The 19,741-nt window shown below is 72.2% G+C and overlaps 1 protein-coding gene across 10 annotated transcripts; it reads right to left on the bottom strand.

Annotated features, from left to right (window-relative positions):
• Positions 1 to 4,387: 4,387 nt before the first annotated feature.
• Positions 4,388 to 19,372, bottom strand: FGFR3 (fibroblast growth factor receptor 3). 10 transcript variants are annotated; one of them, XM_036017994.1, is made up of 18 exons: positions 19,182 to 19,371; positions 18,599 to 18,809; positions 12,910 to 13,179; positions 12,658 to 12,711; positions 11,370 to 11,542; positions 11,160 to 11,283; positions 10,867 to 11,057; positions 8,992 to 9,136; positions 8,379 to 8,566; positions 8,052 to 8,197; positions 7,639 to 7,760; positions 7,439 to 7,549; positions 7,136 to 7,326; positions 6,906 to 7,028; positions 6,743 to 6,813; positions 6,400 to 6,537; positions 6,192 to 6,297; positions 4,388 to 6,108 (listed from the first exon to the last, which is right to left on the bottom strand). In XM_036017994.1, exons 2-18 carry the CDS (start codon positions 18,705 to 18,707, stop codon positions 5,962 to 5,964), a joined length of 2,409 nt encoding a protein of 802 aa, XP_035873887.1. In that variant the 5' UTR covers positions 18,708 to 18,809; positions 19,182 to 19,371; the 3' UTR covers positions 4,388 to 5,961. The 10 variants fall into 10 exon arrangements, with proteins under 10 accessions (XP_035873887.1, XP_035873899.1, XP_035873850.1 ...); XM_036018006.1 differs by having other exon boundaries at positions 11,370 to 11,539; XM_036017957.1 differs by lacking the exon at positions 8,992 to 9,136 and adding an exon at positions 9,814 to 9,964 and having other exon boundaries at positions 5,178 to 6,108; positions 8,373 to 8,566; positions 19,182 to 19,372.
• Positions 19,373 to 19,741: the final 369 nt, after the last annotated feature.

Here is a 19,741-nt window from a genome sequence, read left to right as displayed (position 1 = left end):
CTGCGGCCTCGGGCAGGGCTGCTGCACAGGGGGTGGTTAGGGCCGGGCGTCCCGTGGCCTCAGCTCTGTCGGACCCGCCCCTCGGAGGCCGGAAAGGTCGTGCAGGGCAGGGGTGTTGGACTCATTTTCACCCGGGCCACATCAGCCTTGCGGTTTGCCTTCGAGCAGCCGAAGCAGTCTCGGGCTTGTGCACCTGTGCGGCCCAGCTCCTGGAGGAGCTGGAGTTGCACTCGTCCCTGGGAAGGCGACGGCGAGGCTGACGTGGCCCCTGACTTGGGGTCCACGTGTGGGAGGCGGGCAGAGCGGCCGGACCCACCGGAGAGCAGCGGGGGACCCAGAAGTGACAGCCGCTGCGCTCCCAGAAGCAGGTCGCCGGCCCCAGGAGACGGGCCGGGCCGTGCGCCCCGGTGTGGACCCCTGTGCGGCGGCGGCAGCCCTCAGCTGCCCCCTCCGGCCCCGCGGTCCGCCCGGGCGCCTCCCTCACGTCTGTGCCCCGTCCCGCCTGTTTCTGCGGCCTGGCGTCCGGCCGTCCTGGTCCTGGCCGGGCGCCCTGTGCGTCCCCCCTGCCGCCCTCCCGGGTCGCCTGTCGCTTCCGGGGGTCCTCGTGCCCGGGCGGCAGGGCTGCTGCTGGAGCCGCCCCCGGCTGTGCGGCCGGCGGTGGTCTGCCCCCTCGTCTCTGTGTTTGCTTCCACCGTCCTCCGCCCCCAGCCCCCTCACCGCGCTGGGACCGGCGCCCCGGCCAGCGCAGGAGCCGGTGGGCCCGGGGAGGGGCGCCTCGTGGGGCGAGGGCCCGAGGGGCGGGGCGGCTGTGTGGGCTGCGCACGGGTGCTGGTGTCCACACCTGCCGGGGGGGGGGGGGGCGGAACGGGAGCGCTCCACACGGGTCTTCACGCGAACCCCCGCCTCTCCGCGGGGTCAGGGGGCGGGCACGCGGCTGCTGCCCGTGTCTCGGAGAACCGGAGTCAGGGCTTTGCCAAGGTGCCGGCGGCGCCTCGTTGAAGATTAACCTGCCGGCCGCGGCTCCCGGGGCCTGTGTGCACGGGCCCCCCAGGGGCCCCAAGTCTACCTGCATAAGCATCTTGTTAAAAAACGTTTGTGTTGAAGGATCAAACTAATGTCCCTGTAGCGGCTCACAGCGAGGCCCGGGATCGAGGTGGACAGAGCCCCGGTCGCCTGGCACCTGCCCTGGGCACCGCTGTGTGGCGCAGGCCCGGTCCCGGCCTCGCACGGGAGGGGCCGGCGAGTGGCCGAGGGCGTGAACGGTGCTGCGACCCTCCGCCTCCAGGGCGCAGGCCTGGGCTTCCCCACGGTGGGACGGCGGCCCTGCTGGTCCCGGCCCTCCTGTCCCCGGCCGCCGCTGCACCGGTGCCCAGGCTCCCCACCTGACGCGCGGAGGGGCTGAGGGAGGCCTCGTCCTGGTGACCTGCGCCACATGGTGGGGTTCCATCTGGCTGTGAGGTGGCCGCTGCCTGACGGGGCCCCCTGCCCTTCAGCGGGTGCCTTGGACCTGGGGGTCCGCCCCCCAGCAGGGTGCAGTCTGTTCCGAAACACCGAGGGCCCCCGGGCTCGGGGATAACGGTGACCAAGGGCACGGCTGCCACCTCGGGGGCTGGGCGGTGTCATGGAGGAGGCGGGGCTCCCCAAGGAGGACAGGCACTGCTGGTGTCCCCCAGCCCCTCAGTGGACAGGCCCCGCACCCCAGCATGTCTGCCCGGTCTCGGGGGGCCTTGCCCTGTGCTGGCCCCGGGCTCCTTGGGGGGCTGGGTGGGCCGCCTGTAGCCGTGCCAGGAGCCAGCAGCCTGTCCAAGGGCTGCTCTCCGCGAGCCCAGCTGCGGCCTCGGCCCTCGTCGTGCCCGGGCGCCCAACCCGCCTGGTCAGGACGCCTCCAGCTGGCTCTCGGGGCCCAGTGTGTGGGCCAGGCTCTCACCGTGGGCCTGTCCTGGGGCTGGGCCTGCGAGCTGGTGGCCCTGCACAGGTGTGTGTGAGCCTGTGGGTGGGCGGGGAGCCGGGCCCCCGCAGACATGGGGCTCTGGGCAGGCTGACTCCCGGTGAGGTGGGGCCAGCCAGGGTCGCAGCGGCCCGCCTGAAGGGGCGCCCCTGGCCAAGGCCAGGAGTGAGCAAGGGCAGACGACAGCGAAGAGCAGCCTCCTGTGGGGGGAGCCCAGAGTGTGGAGGGGCGAGGCCCTGCGCTGTCCTGGGGAAGCTCTGCGTGGAGAAGCCCCGCCCAGCCGGCCCTGCAGCCCCCGTGGGTGCCTGCACTGGTGCAGGGGCTGGGTGTGGGCCCCGGGCTCTGCCCGCCCCCTAGGATCCCCCAGCGTGTCCCAGAAAGCGGGCCTTCCGTGGGTGCGCCATGTCCTCGAGGCTGCTGGCAGAGAGAGGCTGGGCAGGGGCGGCCCAGCCTGGACGCCGGCCAGCCCCGGAGGGTCCTGATTGGAAACGGCCTCACCCGGCCCCGGCCAGGCCGCTCGGTGGGCCCGAGGTCACCCCGATGCACCACACTGCGGCTCGGTCCCGGTCGGTCAGGGCACACTCGTGTGTGAATAAGGGGACACCAAGTCCGTGGGACTCATCGGGCACAGGTGTCTGGTTCTACGCGTGGCGGTTCCATCCGAACACCTGGGCAGCAGGGTCTGGACGGGTTCACCCCACCTGGGAACAGGGCGGGGGTGTCTGGTTGGTTGGTGTCCGGCCGGGTGGGGTGGGCGGGTCGAAGCTGCAAGCTGTGAACCAAATTCCGACAGCCGCTCCAGTGGGGAGCCAGGTGAGCCCCCTCAGGACGTGAGGGGGAGGGGAGGGCGGGGACTGGGCAGGGGCAGGTCGGGCCCCGGAGGTGCGGCCAGGCAGGTGGAGCAATCAGAGGAGGAGCCGAGCGGGTGGGGGCTGCGGAGGCCTGGGGACCGAGCCGCCTGTGCCCACCCGCCCGGCATCTGGAGTGACCCACCAAGTTCCCCACCCAGCCCAGCGTCCCAGGAGGCCACCTCCACAGCCCCGGGGGCCAGGACCCAGGTGTCACAAGCCCACAGCGAGCCCACCCGGCCGCAGAGAACAGGGCGTCTCTCAAGGACGCAAACCCTCGGCCACTAGAGGGCGCCTGCGGCCCACGCCAGGCCGCCACCAGGATGGGACCTGAGCGGGCAGGGGGTGCAGGGGGGGTGGTGGGTGCGCTCCCTGCCGTGGGGGCACGGTCCCTGATCGTCCCCAGGGGGTGAGCGTCCGGGGGCCCGGCGCCGGAACACTGCCCCAAGTGGGGTCGGGGTCTGGGCCATGCCTGTTACCCAAACGGTGACTTGAACACAGGGAAACGGGCGAGCTGCTTCAGAAGCCGGAGTGCGAGTTCACAGGACCCAGGGGCTGCTGCCCCAGCAGAGTCCCTCAGGAGAGTGGGGGGGGCGGGGGGCAGAAGCGTCCCAGGTCACAAGGCAGAGCGGGGTGTGGGTCCCGAGGGCCGGCCAGCCAGCCCTGGGCAGTACCGGGTTCCGGGATTCATCCTTGTCTGCGTGGCACCTGTCCCCAAATCCGTCGCCTCCCCACCTGACCTGGGCATGGCTGCCTCCTCCGGGAAGCCTTCCTGGACTTGCTCCCCAGCACTGCCACGTGGGTGCCCTGCTGTGTCCTCTCCCACCCGAAGTCACGGGAGCCGGGCAGCGCATGGGCACAGGAGAAGCCCGAGGGGCGTGCACCAGCCCCGCTGAGGGTGCGGGGGCGGGGGGCAGGAAGGCAGCCGGGGCGGACGTGTGGCCACCAGAGCAGGCGGTGGTGTCCTGGAGTCTGGCTGGATCGGGCACTAGATGAAGACTTCGCTTCCATGTGGCTCCTTGGGGCCCCCGCCCAGAAACTGCCCCCCCACTCCCACCACAGACGCCAGGGGTGGGCCAGAAAGGGGGAGGCCTCAGAACCGGTCCTCAGGACATGACCCCCAGGGCCCACCTGGACTGCACGGCTAGGGGAGCTGGGACCGGGCAGGCCCACGGCCCCTCCTCCCTCAGTACCACCCCCACCCCCATGGACACCAGGGCATCTGCACTCCCTGCACCGGGGACCCCTGAAACCTGGGCCACAGAGACCATTGGTGACACACACGGAGGCTCGGCCTTGCTGGCATCCAGCCCCAGCTGGACACGCCAGCCCCTCACGCTGGTGGTGCCCAGGGTTGCTCCCCTCAGAGCCCCTGCCCGGGGCTGGAAACTCCCAGGGGAGGGGGAGGGGGTGGCCCGGCCCATCCCATCCCGGGGGCCCCCCCCCCAGGCCTGTGCTGATGCTGCTGCTGCAGGAGCTGGTCACCCCCCCCCCCCCAGGGCAGGCGGGCCCGTCCCAGGTGGGGCGGCGAGGACAAGAAGCCGCCTGGACTCGCAGGAGGGCCGGGGACCAGGAAGCCCGGAGCAGGCTCTGAGCTGAATCACTGTTTATTTTTGGAAAGCATGTCTGCCAGTGTGCGGGCGACACCTCCGGCCCCCACGAGGCCGGGGGGCCGAGAACAGACCACCCCGCCCCCCTGCCCGCCCGCCCGCGCCCCGCCGAGCAGAGGGCAGTCGCCCGACTCGCCACGGTAACAGGACAGAAAGGAACAGAACTGAGTTCCCGGCTCGCACCCCCAAGCTCTGAAGGAAGGCAGCGGGCCGGGCTGTGCAAGTCTAGAAGCATTGCGTAAGAAGTGTTAAATCTACAGCAAGTACACCTTGTAAAAACTCAATAAATTATATATATAGATATATATATATAAACTTGTAACATCTAATAACATCTGAACCTGCGTGCAGGGCCGGCCCCCCGGGAAGCTGCCTCCCGGCCCGGGCCACAGCCGTCACAACCGTACGAAAATACCGGCTTGCTCTGAAGTCCACAAAAATAAATCTCCTAAAGAAAAAACCCTACAGAAACTGAATTCCCCTGCAACCGAAGGCCAAAGGAAGGACATCCCCCATCCCCCCCCCGAGGGGTGACCTCACACTACCGTGCACCCCGTGGGAGCAGGGGGCCGCTCCGGCCGGGGGTGCCCAGCGCTGGGCGCGCCCTCAGCGGCCCCCTGACCAAGGCAGAAACCTCCTCGGTTGTTAATAATAAGTTAAGACTTGAGCCACAGCTGGGTGGCGGGCTGAACGCTACAGCTTTGTGGGGGGCGGGGGGGGGGGGCAGGCCCGGGGCCCGAGGGTCCATAAATAGCTTTACAAATGTACAGGTCCAGGTACAATTTTTAAAACAAAACTGTGGTGCTGGGAAGGCCCCGACCCCCACCCTGGTGGTCTGCACCCGTGTGAGTCGCTGCGGGGGAGGGGGGGCCCAGGCCTCCCGGGCTCGGGCCGCGGGCGTCCCGGGAGCCTCTCTCCTTCCAGATGGACACAGGTGGACATTTATATACGTGTATGGGCGCCACACACGGCATCTACTCATAGAAATGTACACTCCTCTCTGGGATAAACCTCTCGGATAGAAGTTCAAGGCTCCTGCCTTCTGGTACCCGTAATCTCAGTCACTGAGGGGTGGGGGGGCTCTGTGCTAACGCTCACCCCCAGGCGCAAGGTGCTGCGGGGGGAGGGGGAGGAGGCACACCCCGAGGGGCCCTCCCCACAGGCTCCGCCGGGGCACTTGGGGGACGCCAAAGCCCGGAGCTGATCCCTGGGGGTGGTGGTGCGGGCCTTGGGGGGGGGCTTACATTCTACATTCCGTCCCCTGGTGCTGCTGGCACAGTGGCCAGGAGGTCGTTGTACAGCAGGCCGGGCACCCCGGGGACCCCGCACCGGGGGCCTGGAGACTCTCTCTCACACGCATGCAGGCGTGCACACACACACACACACACACACACACACGCAGATGCAACGCTGTCTGCCCATGCGTCCATCCGGGCCGGGTCTCAGGCCTGGGCTGCCGGCCCCAGTGGGCGGTGGCACACCCAGAGCAGCACAGTGGGCCGGGGCCCACTCTCACATTGGCGGGGGCTCGGCCTGCGGTCGGGGGGGGGGCCCTTCACGTCTGCGGGCCCCCGCTGCTGGGGGGGGCCGGGTGCAGCAGGTCGTGGGCAAACACGGAGTCGTCCCCCGAGGAGCTGGAGCTGGGGGTGTCCGGGCCGCCCGGCGAGTACTGCTCGAAGGGCACCGACAGGTCCAGGTACTCCTGCAGGCGGGCGGGGGGAGTCAGTGCCCCGGCCCCCGCCCCGCCCCCCCCCGCCCCCCGCAGGGGGGAAGCAGGGCACTCACATCCGTGGATGTCACCGTGAGGATGCGGTCCAGGTCCTCCACCAGCTGCTTGAAGGTGGGCCGCTGCGAGGGCACGGCGTGCCAGCACTCCCGCATGATCATGTACCTGGGGGGGGGGGGGCTCGGTGAGCTGCCGTCCGGGCTGCCCCCCCCCCCCCCGAGCCCTGGGTGGGACCCCCTCCCTTGGCCCACCCGGCAGGGCCCTCACAGGTCATGGGTGCAGTTGGCCGGCCTGTCCATGCGGTGGCCTTCCTTCAGCAGCTTGAAGAGCTCCTCCACAGGGACGCCGGGGTACGGCGAGCCCCCCAGGGTGAAGATCTCCCAGAGCAGGACCCCGAAGGACCACCTGCGGGGCGCACGGTGCCGTCAGCCCCGCACTGGAGGCGAGCTCCGCCGCCGGCCGAGGCGGGGGCAGGGCGTAGGACCAAAAGGCCCGGGGGCTCCTGCTGGGGACCGAGGCCCGCCCCCGGGGCCCCCCAGCCCTGCCCTGGGCCCGGGCCCCTTGCAGCCCCTCCCCCCTCCCCTGAGGTCAGGGTCTGGGGGCCACGTACACGTCACTCTGGTGGGTGTAGACGCGGTCGAACAGGGCCTCGGGCGCCATCCACTTCACGGGCAGCCGGCCCTGAGGGGGAAGCCGCGGGTTGGCCGCCAGACGCCCCCACGCCGGGACGCCCCCGCCCCCGCCCGCCCCCGCCCGCCCTGAGCCAGGCTCACGTTGGTGGTCTTCTTGTAGTAGTCGAGGTTGTGCACGTCACGGGCCAGGCCGAAGTCCGCGATCTTCATCACGTTGTCCTCCGTCACCAGCACGTTGCGGGCCGCCAGGTCCCTGTGGATGCACTGGGGGCCGGAGGTCAGGGCTGCAGGTCAGGGCCGTGGTGGCCCCGCCGGCCACGCCCCCCGGGGCCGCCCCGGAGACCGCCGCCCCCACCGCCCCCGCCGCTCACCTTCTGCGAGGCCAGGTACTCCATGCCCCGCGCCACCTGGTAGGCACAGGACACCAGGTCCTTGAAGGTGAGCTGCTCCTCGGGCAGCTGGCAGGTGTCGAAGGAGTAGTCCGTGCCCGGGGGCCGCCGGGCCCGCAGGTACTCGCGCAGGTTGCCCTTGGCCGCGAACTCCACCAGCACATACAGGGGCCCTGCGGGCACCGGCACCTCAGGGGGCCGCCCTCAGCACCCTCCCGCCCTGCCGCCCCCACCAGCCCCCCACCAGCCCCCCACCCCGCCTCCCCCACGCCTCGGGGCACCCACCGCCCTGGGTGCAGGCGCCCAGCAGGTTGATGATGTTCTTGTGCTTCCCGATCATCTTCATCATCTCCATCTCCGACACCAGGTCGGACAGGTCCTTGTCGGTGGCATCGTCTGGGTGGGGACGGCCGGCCGGTCAGGCAGCGCAGCCCCGGCCGCCCCGCCCCGCCCCACCCCGGGGCCCCGCCACCTGCCTCCCTCACCTTTCAGCATCTTCACGGCCACGGTGACCGGCTTGGCGGCCCGGTCCTTGTCGATGCCGATGGCCTCCGCCATGACCACCTGGCCGAAGCAGCCCTCCCCGAGGGGCTTGCCCAGGGTCAGCCTGGGGGCAGACGCAGCAGTGAGCACCCCCGTCGCCCCAGTGGCCTTGGGACCCCAGTGCCACCACCTCCAGGAAGCCTTCCACACGCGCCCCGGAGACCACGCTCACGGGGACGAAGGTCGTTGCCCCTCCAGCCTCTGGCCCTCGGCCCACAGAGCACTCGGAGGGGGTGGGGCCTCGCTCGCCGGCCCCGCCCACCTCAGGAGCACCTTCCCAAGGCCCGGTCCCCCCACCCCATGTGGGCCCCCCCCCCAGCCCCTCGCCGGGTCGACGCTCCGGCGCCCCACTGACCGGGCCCGGGGCAGCTCCCACTTGGGGTCGGCGGGCAGCTCGAGCTCCGAGACGTTGGCCAGCGCGGGGCCCTCCCCCGAGGACAGCCGGGCGATGCGCACCAGCGGCGTGTTGGAGTTCATGGAGGAGTTGGACTCCAAGGACACCTGCTTGGGTCGGCAGGGGCAGGTTGGCGCCGCGGGGCCGTGCGACCGGGCCCTCTGCAGCACAGGGCCCCCCCCCGCCCCCCACCCAGCACGCACCCAGGGGACGGAGGGTGGTGGGGGAGCCCGGGCAGCCGCGGCCGGCGGACAGGCGGCTCGGAACCTGGTATCTACTTTCTGTTACCTGTCGCTTCAGCGGGAAGCGCGAGACCTTGTGCACGGCGGGCGCCAGGCCCTTCTTGGGGGGGCTGCGCAGGCGGCAGAGCGTCACGGCGGCCACCACCAGGATGAAGAGCACGAAGCCCGTGCCGTAGCTGAGGACGCCCGCGTACACGCTGCCCGCCGCGCCCGCCGCCACCAGCTCCTCCTCGGCTGCAAAGACACGGACATCGGGGCCTGGCCTGGCCGCGGGCGAGCCCCCACGGGCCCACGGCCGCCGTGGGGGCGGGGGGAGGGTGCTCGGCCCCGGCCGGGGCGCTGAGGCCAGCACCCCGCTCGGCAAGGGTCCTGCGGCCAGAAACGCCCAAGAGGAGCAGCCCAGCAGAACCAGCAGCACCCACACCCGCACCCTGGGGAGACGCCAACGCTGCCACTCGGACTGTGGGGGTCCCAGTAGGGCCCCTGGGGGGCCAGCACAGAGACAGGAGGACTTTGATCCCAGCCCAGGCCCAGAGCACGGCGGCCGTGAGCCTCGGGGTCCCCCCCACCCCGGGTCGTGGCGGCGTTGGCGTGCCCCGAGCCAGCGACCGGAGCACAGGTGCAGCGCAAGCAGCGGCAGCAGCAGCAGGAGCCAGTACCTGGCAGCACCACCAGCCACGCAGAGTGATGGGAAAACCCGATAGAATTGCCCGCCAGACAGGTGTACTCCCCCGCGTCCTCAAAGGTGACATTGCGCAAGGACAGAACCTCCAGCTCCTTGTCGGTGGTGTTGGCGCCCGCCGTCTGCCGGGAGAGAACAGAGCGCGATAGGCGAGCGCCAGCCCCCCGGGGGCGCCAGAGCCACGGTCCGCGGGCGACGACCAGCCAGGCTGCAAGGAAAACGCGGTCGCCACCGCCACCACCACCGCCACCACCACGCCACGCCGCGGCGGCCGAGGGTCCTCTGCCTCGTGCGTCCACACCGAGCCCGAAGCCAGTCCCTCCACCGGCGAGTCCTCTGTCCCACGAGAGCACCAGGCGCGCGGCCAGCAGCAGCAGCGAGCGGGGTGAGCACGGACACTCAGCGGAGGGGGGCATGGGCGGGCGGAGGGGGGGCGCACAGCGGGGGGCAGGCAGCGGGCCGGGGGCAGCCACGGGCCACGGAGGAGGGGAGAGCAGCGTGGCAGGCAGAGGGGCGCGGCCCCCGCAGGGCGGAGGGCCGTCGGGGGGGGGGAGGGGGCACAGGCAGGGGCAGCAGGCCGCAGGGCTCCGGGAGGCAGGCAGGCACCCGGAGGCCACAGGCGCCGGCCTCACGGCGGCGGTGACACTCGCGTGGCGCGGGCGCACGGCACGGGGGGTGGGGGTGGGGAAATGGGGGGAGCGGGACAGACGGGGGGAGCAGCGGGCAGGGGGCTGGGCGTCGGAGCTGGAGCTCGGCGGCGGCGGCGGCGAGCCAGGCAGGCGTGGGACAGAGTCGTTACCTGCGGGGGGCCCGCGAACGCGCAGCCAAAAGGCCTTCTCGGACACGCCTATGAAATTGGACGCCCGACAGAGGTACCGGCCCCCGTCGCGCTCCGACACATTGGCCAGGCGCAGCCGCGCGTCGGCCTCCACAGCCTCACTGATCCAGGACTGCGGGGACAAGAGACCCCGCTCAGGCGCGCCCGCCACCGCCCGGCCGGAGGGCCCGGAGGGCGGCCCTGGACCCCGAGGCTTGGAGGCCGGCGGCGGGCGGCCCCCAAGGAACGAACAAACGAGTGGGGCCTGGCCAGCCCGGCAGGCTGCCTGGAGGAGGCGCATGGGCATCTCTCGGCAAAAGACTGTGGTTTCACGGCGCGCCCGCCCTCGCCCACCTTCCCCAGCCCAGGGCCCAGCCCTGGCAGGCGCCCCGGAGGGCCCCGAGAGGCTGGTGCATGCCAACCCCTGCCCCCGGGGCCCAGGCTGGGCCTGCGGACCGGGCGGGCAGCTCACGGGCCGACCTCGGTGCTGAGACACCACCCCATGGGCCCAGCCGGCCTCGCCCAGCCGGGTCTGGACTCCGCAGCCTGAGCCCCTGCTCCCCACCCCCGCCGGCCTGTCTCGTCTCTAAACAGATGTTTCTCTTTGGGCTGCCAGTGTCGCAACCACCCTGACACAGGCGGCCCCCACACGGGGCCCTGGGAACGGCGCTGAGGCTGTCCTGCCCCAAGGCCAGAGGCTCGGGCTGGGTGGCGAGCCGCTCAGAACACAGGGACACCGCCCAGTGCCCCCCCGGCCCCAGGGGCAGTGCCCAGCCTCCCAGACCCAAGAGGGCGCTCAGTGGTCTCAGTGGCCACGGGCCGGCCGGGGCTCGGCGCAGGGCCCACCCCAGGGTCCTCTGCAGGTCTGTTTCCGGGGCCGAGAACCCCGGGAGCTCATGGGGGGGGCAAGCTGGGACTCAGCCCCCACCCCTCAGGCAGGGCCGGCCGAGGGGAGCCCCCCACCGGTCCAGCCCCCGGGGCCCAGCTGCGGCCTCCCGCCCGGCGCCCGCCCCGCCAGCAGGGGGCAGCACCCACCTTGAGCACGGTGACGTAGGGCGTGCCGTCCGGCCCCACCTTGCTGCCGTTCACCTCCACGTGCTTCAGCCACTGGATGTGGGGCTGGGCGTCGCTGTACACCTTGCAGTGGAACTCCACGTCGCTGCCCAGCACCGCCGTCTGGTTGGCCGGCAGCCCCGCCTGCAGGATGGGCCGGTGCGGAGAGCGCTCTGGGGGCGGACGGGCGGGCGGGCGGGGCTCAGCGGCGCCGGCCGGCCGGGGCGCCCCCCAGCCCCGCCCCCCCCGCCCCCCACGGCGGCCCGGGGCCTCACCCAGCACGTCCAGCGTGTAGGTCTGCCGGATGCTGCCCAGCCGGTTCCGCACGACGCAGGTGTAGTTGCCGCGGTCCGAGGGCACCACGCTCTCCATGACCAGGCTCCACTGCTGGTGGCGCAGCTGCGGGCGCACGCGGCGGTGAGGACCCCAGGGCAGGCCCCGCCCCCAACACCCCGGCCCGCCCCCGGCCCGCCCCCCGGGCCCACCTTGATGCCCCCGATGCGGTGCTCGCCCCGGAACTCCTTGCCGTTCTTCAGCCAGGTGATGGACGGCGTGGGGTTGCCGGCGGCCGGGCAGCGGAAGCGGACGGTGTTGGCGGCCGGCACGGCCAGCAGCTTCTTCTCCATCCGCTCGGGCCGCGTCCAGTACGGGGCCCCTGCTGGCGACGGGCACAGGGAGGCCATAAGCCGGGTGGGGGGTCGAGGCCCGTGGCCCGCCCTTCCAGCCTCAGTTTCTCTGCTGCAGGAGGTCGGGGGCCTTTCGAGGGGCCGGCCTGGGCCAGGGGAGGCTCCCGGCGGACTCCGCAGCACCTGGGGTGCTCCCTCGGCCAGGCCCCGAGCCCCCTGCCCTCCCTGTACACACCCCCAGGGTGTCGCACACTGGCCCCCGGGAGTCTGCAGGACACACGGTGCCTCCTGGGAGCTCGCCCACCCGCCCAGGGGACAGAGGGGCCGGGTCAGGCCGGGTCGGGAAGCTCAGCGCCGGACAGGCAGGCCAGCCTCAGAAGCAGTCACAGGGGGTCGGGCACAGCTGCCCCCACAAGCTGGAGCCCCAGAGGCTCCGGGGCGCCACCCTCGGCTGCACCCCAGGGCCTGCAGGGCAGCAGGTGGGGACGGGGCGACAGCAGTGCCAGGGCCCCCAGGAGGCCCCGCCCCTCCCACCCTGGTGTCAGGGCTGCTCTGTCCCCACCCCCAGAGCCCAACAGGTTTTTCTCCTCCTCTAGGGCCAGGGTGGGGGCTGCATTCCTGCTGGGGGGGAGGGCTGGGCAGGCATCCCCCAGAGGGGAGGCACCCCTTCCCCGGAAGCCTGCTGCCCTCCCCGAGGAGGGTGCTGAGGCCCAGGAAGGGGGTATGCGGACAGATGCTGGGGAGTCCAGGGGGCAGAGGCACCCAGAGCCCACACAGGTGGACAGCAGCAGACCCCAGCCCGAGACAGCCAGGGCGGGCAGGGCCCCAGGCGAGTGTGGCTGGGAGAGGGTGGAGGGGCAGCCGGGCAGGAAGTTCGGCTTGGAACCCCCCACGGGACTAAGGGAGAAGGATGCACTTGTCCCCGGGTTCAAGCTGTTCCTGCCGCGTCCTGGGGGGCCGCCCTCCGCGGAGGGGGCTTGGGCCCAGCTCGCGGCTCTCCCAGGCCCCTCTCTGCCCTACACCTCCGCCCGCACCCTGGGGTTCCCGCCCCGCTGGCTGGCTCCTCCTGCCTACTTGCCCCCCCCCACCCCAGAGGGCCCCGCCCCCCTCTCTCCGCATTTCAAACCTCTCCCCAGCCTGGTCTCACCTGTGTCTTCCATCTCCTCCTCCTCATCCTCATCGTCTCCGGAGGACGGGGCATCTGCAGTGCAGAGAGGCGGGCTGTGGAGCAGGGCCGTGTCTGCGCCCCCTCCCGGGCCTGCCCAGGAGGCCCAGCGGGTCCGCCCTCAGGCGGTGCCGCCGGGGGTGCCCAGCTCTCCACTGGCACCGGCGACCCCTCAGACCTGCGGCCCGAGAGCCCGGCCTCCCAGAGCGCCCGCGGGCGCCGGCAGACACCCACCTGTCACCCGCACACTGAAGCGGCACAGGACCCGCTGGGTGAGCCTCTGCCGGCAGCTGTAGGCCCCGGCGTCCTCGTGGGAGGCGTTGAGCACCTGCAGCCGCCGCGGCCCCACCAGCACGCGGTCCGAGGGCGCCAGGCCTGCCCCGTCCTTAACCCAGAGGGTGGGCCCCGCGGGGCCGCCTGCGGGTGAGGGGCAGCTCAGCTCCACGGTGTCCCCGCTGCCGAAGACCAGCTGCTCCTGCTGGCCGGGCTCGGGCTCCGGGTCCTCTGTGGGCGAGACGGGCGGCCGTGAGGGACAATGGTGGGGCTCCGCAGGCGCGCCCCACCCCACGGACCCGCCACCGCAGCAGCGGCAGGAGGGTGTCGGGCCGTGGTGCTGTAGACCACCCTGAGGGGCTGGGCCCACCAGCCTCGGCCCCGGGGGCCGCGCTGCCACCGAGCAGGAGCCGGCGGGCCGCACCGCGGTGGGGCCGTAGTCACGGGCACCGAAACCCCGATCTCGGCGTGTCACGAAGGACTCTCCTTCCCTCCAGTTTCCTCAGCCGTTTAGAAACACAAAACCCACTCTGAATTTGGGGGGAAGGTGCCTGGGACCCCCATCTTACAGCTGAGGACACAGGCCGGGAAGGAAAACGTCAGAAGAGGAGACCACCTTGCCACGCCATGGCTGCCCAGCTCCCGGGAGGCCCCCCCCGGGCCCGAGACCCAGGGGCTCGGCGCTGGCCAGGCTGGCCGTCCCCCCCCCCCGCCCTCCCTGTCGGGGCCGGACAATGCCCAGCAGGCAGGCGGCCAGGCGGAGGGCCCTGGACGGGGCTGGGTGGTCCTGCCGCAGGGGCCGCCCTCCCCACCCAGCTGGGTCAGCTGCTCCGTTACTTGTCATTCTGCCGACGCGTGGCCTAGATTCGAGGGCCCAGCTGCCCTGCCGGCCACACCAGGCCCCTCGCCCCCAGCAGGCCCCGTTCTGCCCGTCCGCCTCAGACGCCCTCCCGGGCCCAGCGCCCGCCAGAAGGGCGCCCGAAGCATCCAGAGTCTGCGTCCCGGGGACCCCACAGTCTGAGGGCACCCGGCCCGCACGCCAGCCCCCCGCCCCGGCCACTACATCCTGTGGGGACCACCCAGCGCCGGGAGCTGACGGGGGCCCCCCAGAAGGCCGAGAACAGGCCAGAGCGGCAGCCTCAGCCCCAGGCCCCGGCCCAAGGGCAACAGCCGTCGGTTCCGGTCTGGTCTGGGCAGGTCAGCCCGTCCACACAAGGACTCCCCTCAGCCTGGTCCAGCACCAGGCTGAGGGGAGGCCGAGCACCCCAGGCCAGCCACGCTGAGCAGCCACCCGCCCGGGTAGGGGCGGGGGCTCACCCCTGCCCTGCCCACCCCCCTGCCCAGCGCAGGGCCTGCAGGAGGCAGTCAGTCCCCAGCCGGTCAGCCACCCAGGCGGAATCCCCCCAACCCCGCCCCCAGCAGATCCCACACACAGGCTCCCCTGGAGCCCTGGGGTGCACAGAGACAGGCGTGGGGGGGGCGCTCCGACACCCACGATTCAGGGTCCTGCTCCCCCTGGGGGGTGGTCAGGCCTCCGCCCCGCCCCCAGAGCGGCCCCAGGAAGGGGTCCTTCTCGATCAAGAAAAGGGGGCTCCCTGCTGCCACAGACACTGGGGCCCAGACACATCGGGGCGCAGAGGTGCTGTGCCACAGTGGCACCCGAGTGCCATGGTGGAGGGCGGGCGCCCCGGTGGGCTCTGCAGGGCCTGCTCCCACCTGCACAGCGGCCTCCACCTGCCCCGGCCGCAAAGGGCTGAGGTTGACCAGGGGCCACGTGTCGAGGGCAGCCCATCGCCAGAGCCCAAGGGAGGGGGGGCGCCCCAGGGAGGCCGAGCCCAGCCGGCCGGCCGGTCTCCCAGTTGAGCCGTCCTCCCGACCCTGCCACGCCCTGGCCCTGCCTCAGTTTCCACCCCTGTGGTGCCAGGGAGGCCTCCACACGCAGTCAGAGCCCCAGAGTACGCGGAGGCGGGGGCAGGAGACTCCCCACCCCCACCCCTGCCCCGGGTCTACCACCCAGAGGTGATGGGCCCCGGGCACAGTCACAGCCAGGCTGAGTGTGTCCTGAGTCAGAGGTCAGCGAGGCCTGGGGGGCACCCGGCCGTGGGGTCATTGTGGACAGCACCAAGAAGCAGGCGTCCAGCCTGGAGCAGACCGCACGGCACGCACGGCCACAGGGTCCAAAGGGACAGAGCCCTCGGCCTGGGGTGCGGAAGCTGTCCCCCGCTCTCCCTCCTGGCCCCGGGCCTCAGCCAGAGACACACTTTGGGGGAGCCCAGGGCAGAGGCACCTCCGAGGGGCCCTGAGGCCGCGGGCAAAAGTTCTGCACCACTCCCCCCCCCACGGAAACACCCTGAAAAGTTTCGTAACAAAGTCAGAAAAAAAGGGGGGCCCCAATGGTGGGCGGGCTAATGAGGGTTTACAGGATTATCCAGCCTAATCCTCGCAACAGCCCTTCCGTGGTCGGCCCTCTGGGACAGGCGAGGAAACCGGGGCTCCGGGGGCAGGCCCAGCAGTGCCCGCCAGCCTGTGGTGGGCGGCCTTGAGCCCCGACAGGGCCTGGGGTCAGGGAGCCCCCCCCATCGCAGAGAGAAGAGGCTCCAATCACATCTCACTTCATCTGCTGATCACTCAGCCCTACGTGGCCCGGTGGGTGTGAGCCCCCCAAACCGCAGCCCGGGCAGGCGGGTCCCACCTCCTCAAGGAGACCCCTCTGTCCCCTCCAGGTCCAGGCGGAAAACGGACAGAAAAGGGGGCCGCACTCGAAGGCTGACCAGCTCAGGGGAGGCCAGGCCCAGAGACCAAGGTCACCACACGGAGTGGGCCGGTCATGCAGCTCCCTGACTGACCGGGGGGCAGGGCCCGGGGTCAGCGCCAGGGGTTACGTGCGGGTGGTTACGTGCAAGGCCCGGCGCTTCCTGGACAAAGGTCAGTCTTGGCCTCTGAGAATGCCTTATTCTTGGCGCATCTAAGATAAGATGGGATGCTTCTGAAATCTCAGAGCGATCTTCTCCTCCGGACCTCCGGAAGGCGCCCCAGGGTGGGGTGCGGGGGGGGGGGGGGGGACGGGCGGCGCTATCTCACTGCCACATACCACCTGCATGCGCTGGCCTGCTCGACCGACCGGGTGAGGGGCTCCGGCCCACCGCCCCCCCCGCCCCCCCCACGGCTTCCCTGGAGCTCGCCCCCCGGGTGCCCCAATACAAACCAAGCTGCAGGACGGCCCTTCGCCTCCGCAGCACGAGCTCAGCCCACCGAGGCTTCTTCACTTCTCCGCCCCTGACGTCAGCGGGGCTCCAACGAGCTTTTATTACGAGGAGTTTTCTGAGGCCGGGCGCTCCTGGGGCGACAGGTCCCCAGTGGGGCCTGAAACCCGGGGGGAGGAGGCCCCGGTGGCCTCCACGCGGGGGCTCAGCGGCCACAAGTCCAGCCTGGGGCTCAGCCCAGGTTAATGAACCACCCGGAGGCCCTGCAGGCTCAAAGTCCAGCCCTGCGGAGGAGGCGGTGGGAGAGGCTGTAGTCAGGGAGGTGCCCAGCCCTCCCCAGACCCCTGCCGGCTGGGTGGGGTCGGGCTGCAGGGGGGCAGCCTCCTGCTGCCCCCACCAACCTTCCTTCCGCGTGGGGGACCCTGCCTGGGCCCCTCACCGGCCAACGAGACCCCCTGCGGAGAAGCAGGCCAGAGGGTTAGGGCCGGCCTGGGGTCGCCAGGGCAGCCCAGCAGCTGCGCCCCTCCTCCGCTGTCCTTGACCCCACCCGGCTCCGGCTCCGCAACTTGTGTTCCCCGGGAAGTGCCAGCCGGCACCTCTGGAAATTTCACAAGGCCTTTGTGTGTTTACTGCCCAGCCCGCCCATCTCTCAAAGGAACCGGATTAAGTTTATTGACCTATCTACTTACTACCTGTTTCACCAGCTGTACTGCGGGGGCGAGGAGGGGCCGGCGGGGCGGAGGCGGGAGGCCGCAGACCCCTTCCGCGGCCCTGGGGGGCCCTCGCCGGCCTCTGACCCAGGCCCCCATTGGCGGGGGGCGGGGGGAGGCACCACAGGCTTTGCTGCCGTCCCAGCGCTAGGGATGGAGGAGGCCACGAGCCCGGCGCGCCACAGGGGGTCCTGGAGAGGGTCTGCGGCCCGCGGCCGCCCCCTCCCCCGGGGCTAGTTGACATTCCCTGGCCGTAGGGAGTAATATCTTTATCTGAATGCGAATGCGAATGCTAATGCGGGGCTCCCCCCGCGGCCGCTTATTCGGAGCCCCTGGAAGCGGGGGCCGCCGGAGCAGGCGCTAAAAGCGCGCGCTGACCTCCCGACGGCCTCTGTCACGCCGCTGAATGACACGCACATTCAAGCGCCGGGCCCACTTTCATTCATAAAAAAATGACATTGTTCCGGGAGGCTGCAGCCGCCGCCGGAGAAAGGGGCGCGGGGGGCGCGGGGAGGGCGGGCCACCATCTGCCTGCGTCCTGCCCGCGGCCGGCCGCCGCCTCCCTGGCACGGCGCGCCCCAGCCGCTGCGCTCACACCTCCCCGCGAGGCGGCCTGGCCCCGCCATCAATGCGCGTCTGTGGCCGCGCCGAGGTACAAAGGAGCGGCTGTTCGGGTGCGCCCGGGTGGGGCGTGAGCTCACCGGGCGAAGGCCTCCCTCCATGCAGCCGCCGGGCTGGGGGCAGGCCTCGCTCAGCCCCCTCGCCGTGCCCTGGAGGTAGCCGTCCCCAAGGGGCGGGCTCCCGGTGGCCAACACCCGGACCACAAGTTTCTGCCCTGCCGCCCGGAGCCTGGCGGCACGTGTGCGGGGCGGTGGCATCGGGAGCGCCCAGCCGGGCTCCGCGGGGCTGCGCGCAGCGCCTTGAGGGCCGTGGCGCGTGTGCTGGGCGGGGCCTGGCGCCCAGACGCGCTCCCGCTCCTCAGCGGCCATCACCCCGCCGGCCCGGCCCTCCTCAAGACCCTCGATGTCCCGCGGGACCCTCGCTACCAACCGGTGTCCGCGGCTCCATGTCCCTCGGATATCCGCCCTCTCACCTCGCGGCGGCGCCCCGCGTGCACCCGCGGGGGGGCAGACACATCCAGTCACAGGGCATGAGAGCGGGGTGGGCCGTCGGAGACACTAGAACCGTAGCTCCTTGTCAGGGGAGCCGCGGAGGAGCAAAGGACGGGTCGCGGGCTGACGCACTCTCCTACCCTCCCTCCAAAGCACCGTCCCTCGCTTTGGCCAAAGCTGGCCATGAACCGGGGCCCCGAAGGGGGTTGGGGGAGCGGCACCAACAATAGAAACTTTCCGTCAGTGCAAAACCCACAGAACAACAATAGGGATCCTGGAAACGCAGCCCCCCGCGCCCTCCCGACGGCGCCTAGGGCGGACCGCGCCCTCACCCGGGGCAGCGCGGAAGCAGGGGGCTGCGGACGCCAGCGCCGGGCCCGCACCCACCGCAACCTCGCACTTGGCTCCAGGCGCCCCACACACTGCCGTGCCAGCTCTGGCCGTGATCCCCGGGGAAGGAGGGCGACAGAAACCCGGACACAGGCCCCGCGGTGGCAGCCCACGGCGCGCCCTGGGGCCGTCTCAGATCGGCGTCCTACACTCACCCAGGCGCCAGTTCCGGAGCTGGGACGCTTCTGCCCGCGGGGCCTGTGGCCCCTCCCTGTCCTGTCCGGCCCTTCCTTACCTGCCACTCTCCGCACGACGCGCTGCTCCGCGGCCGGGAGCCCCGAGGTGGTACGGGCCGCGACCACTACGGCCACGCAGAGCGCGATAGCCCAAACCGGGGCGCCCATCGCGGGGGCAGGGGCTACGGCGTCTTCAGGCGGTGCTCGCGGGCATGTTGCCCCCCATGGCCCGGCCCTGGCACCGGCGGGAGGAGTGCGCGGCTCGGGAGTCTGCGGGAGGCGGACAGCTCGTTACCCGGGCGGACCGGGCGCGAAGGGGAGGAAGCGGCTGCGGCCCGGTCCTGCGCCCCAGCCCCTCCGACCCCGTCCGCCCCGCCCGCCGCCGCCGCCAAGGGCTCCCGGGCCGCCTGGCGCCGGCCGCCTCCTCCCTGCCGCGGTCCCTCCCTCCTCCCCCTTCCCTGCCTGGCTGCTGCAGAGCCCTCCCAGGGCGGCGGCGGCGGCAAACTTTCCAGAGCGGGAAGCCCGCGCCCTGGCCGGGCCCCGCTGCAGGGACCGCTCGGGATCCGAGCCCGCCGCGCGCTCCGGCCCCGCCGCGCGCTCGCCTCGACCCCTCCCGCGCCCGCCCTGGCCCCCCGCACTGACCTGGCGATCGCGGGTGTTCCAATCGCTGCGCGCTGCCCTTGCTTCCGCTCGCTGCCCGACGGCCCCGCGTCTGCTCCCGGCCCCTCCGGCCGTCGGCTAGCCGGTGCGTCCGTGCGCCGGCCGAGCAGGACCGCGCAGCACTAGCCGCCGGAGCCGCCGCCGCCGCCACCTCGCACTGAGTCCTGGCGGCCGGGCGCGCGGCAGCCAGTGGGGGCCGGCCCGCGCCGGCCCCGCCCCCGCCCCGCCCCCGGGTGGCTGGGCCACGCCCACCAGACGCGCAGAGCCGAAGGGACACGCCCCTCCCCTGGGGCGGTCCGGGGGCGGGCTTGCAGCCCAACTCCCGGGAGCCCGCGGAGGGGATTAGAGGGGGCGGGGCCGGGCGGGGGCGCCGGGCGGTCTCGGAGGGCGTGGGAGCCGGGACTAGGAGGGTGAGGTCCGGGATCACGCCGCTGGGCGCCCGGGGAGGCCGAGAGTAGGCCTCTATTCTGCGCAGCGCGCAGTCCCGCTTCTCTCCCAGCCGCGGATCGGGGGCTCAGGGTGGTCTCAGTGGGTGAAGCCCG

Source organism: Phyllostomus discolor, chromosome 1, assembly GCF_004126475.2.
Source record: "Phyllostomus discolor isolate MPI-MPIP mPhyDis1 chromosome 1, mPhyDis1.pri.v3, whole genome shotgun sequence".
Taxonomy (NCBI): Eukaryota; Metazoa; Chordata; class Mammalia; order Chiroptera; family Phyllostomidae; genus Phyllostomus; species Phyllostomus discolor.
Note: the sequence above shows the minus strand (reverse complement) of the source record. Positions and strands in the feature narration are given on the sequence as shown.

Bases quoted from the DNA above. Each gene is read 5' to 3' on its own strand.
- FGFR3 (XM_036017957.1), bottom strand. From the start codon at position 18,707: ATGGGCGCCCCGGTTTGGGCTATCGCGCTCTGCGTGGCCGTAGTGGTC. The intron at 8,198-8,372 runs GAAAGTAGATAC...CGACCCAAGCAG, and splicing joins CGCTGAAGCGACAGGTAACA to GTGTCCTTGGAGTCCAACTC. The intron at 7,327-7,438 runs GTGGGTGCCCCG...CGGTGCCCGCAG, and splicing joins GGGCGCCTGCACCCAGGGCG to GGCCCCTGTATGTGCTGGTG.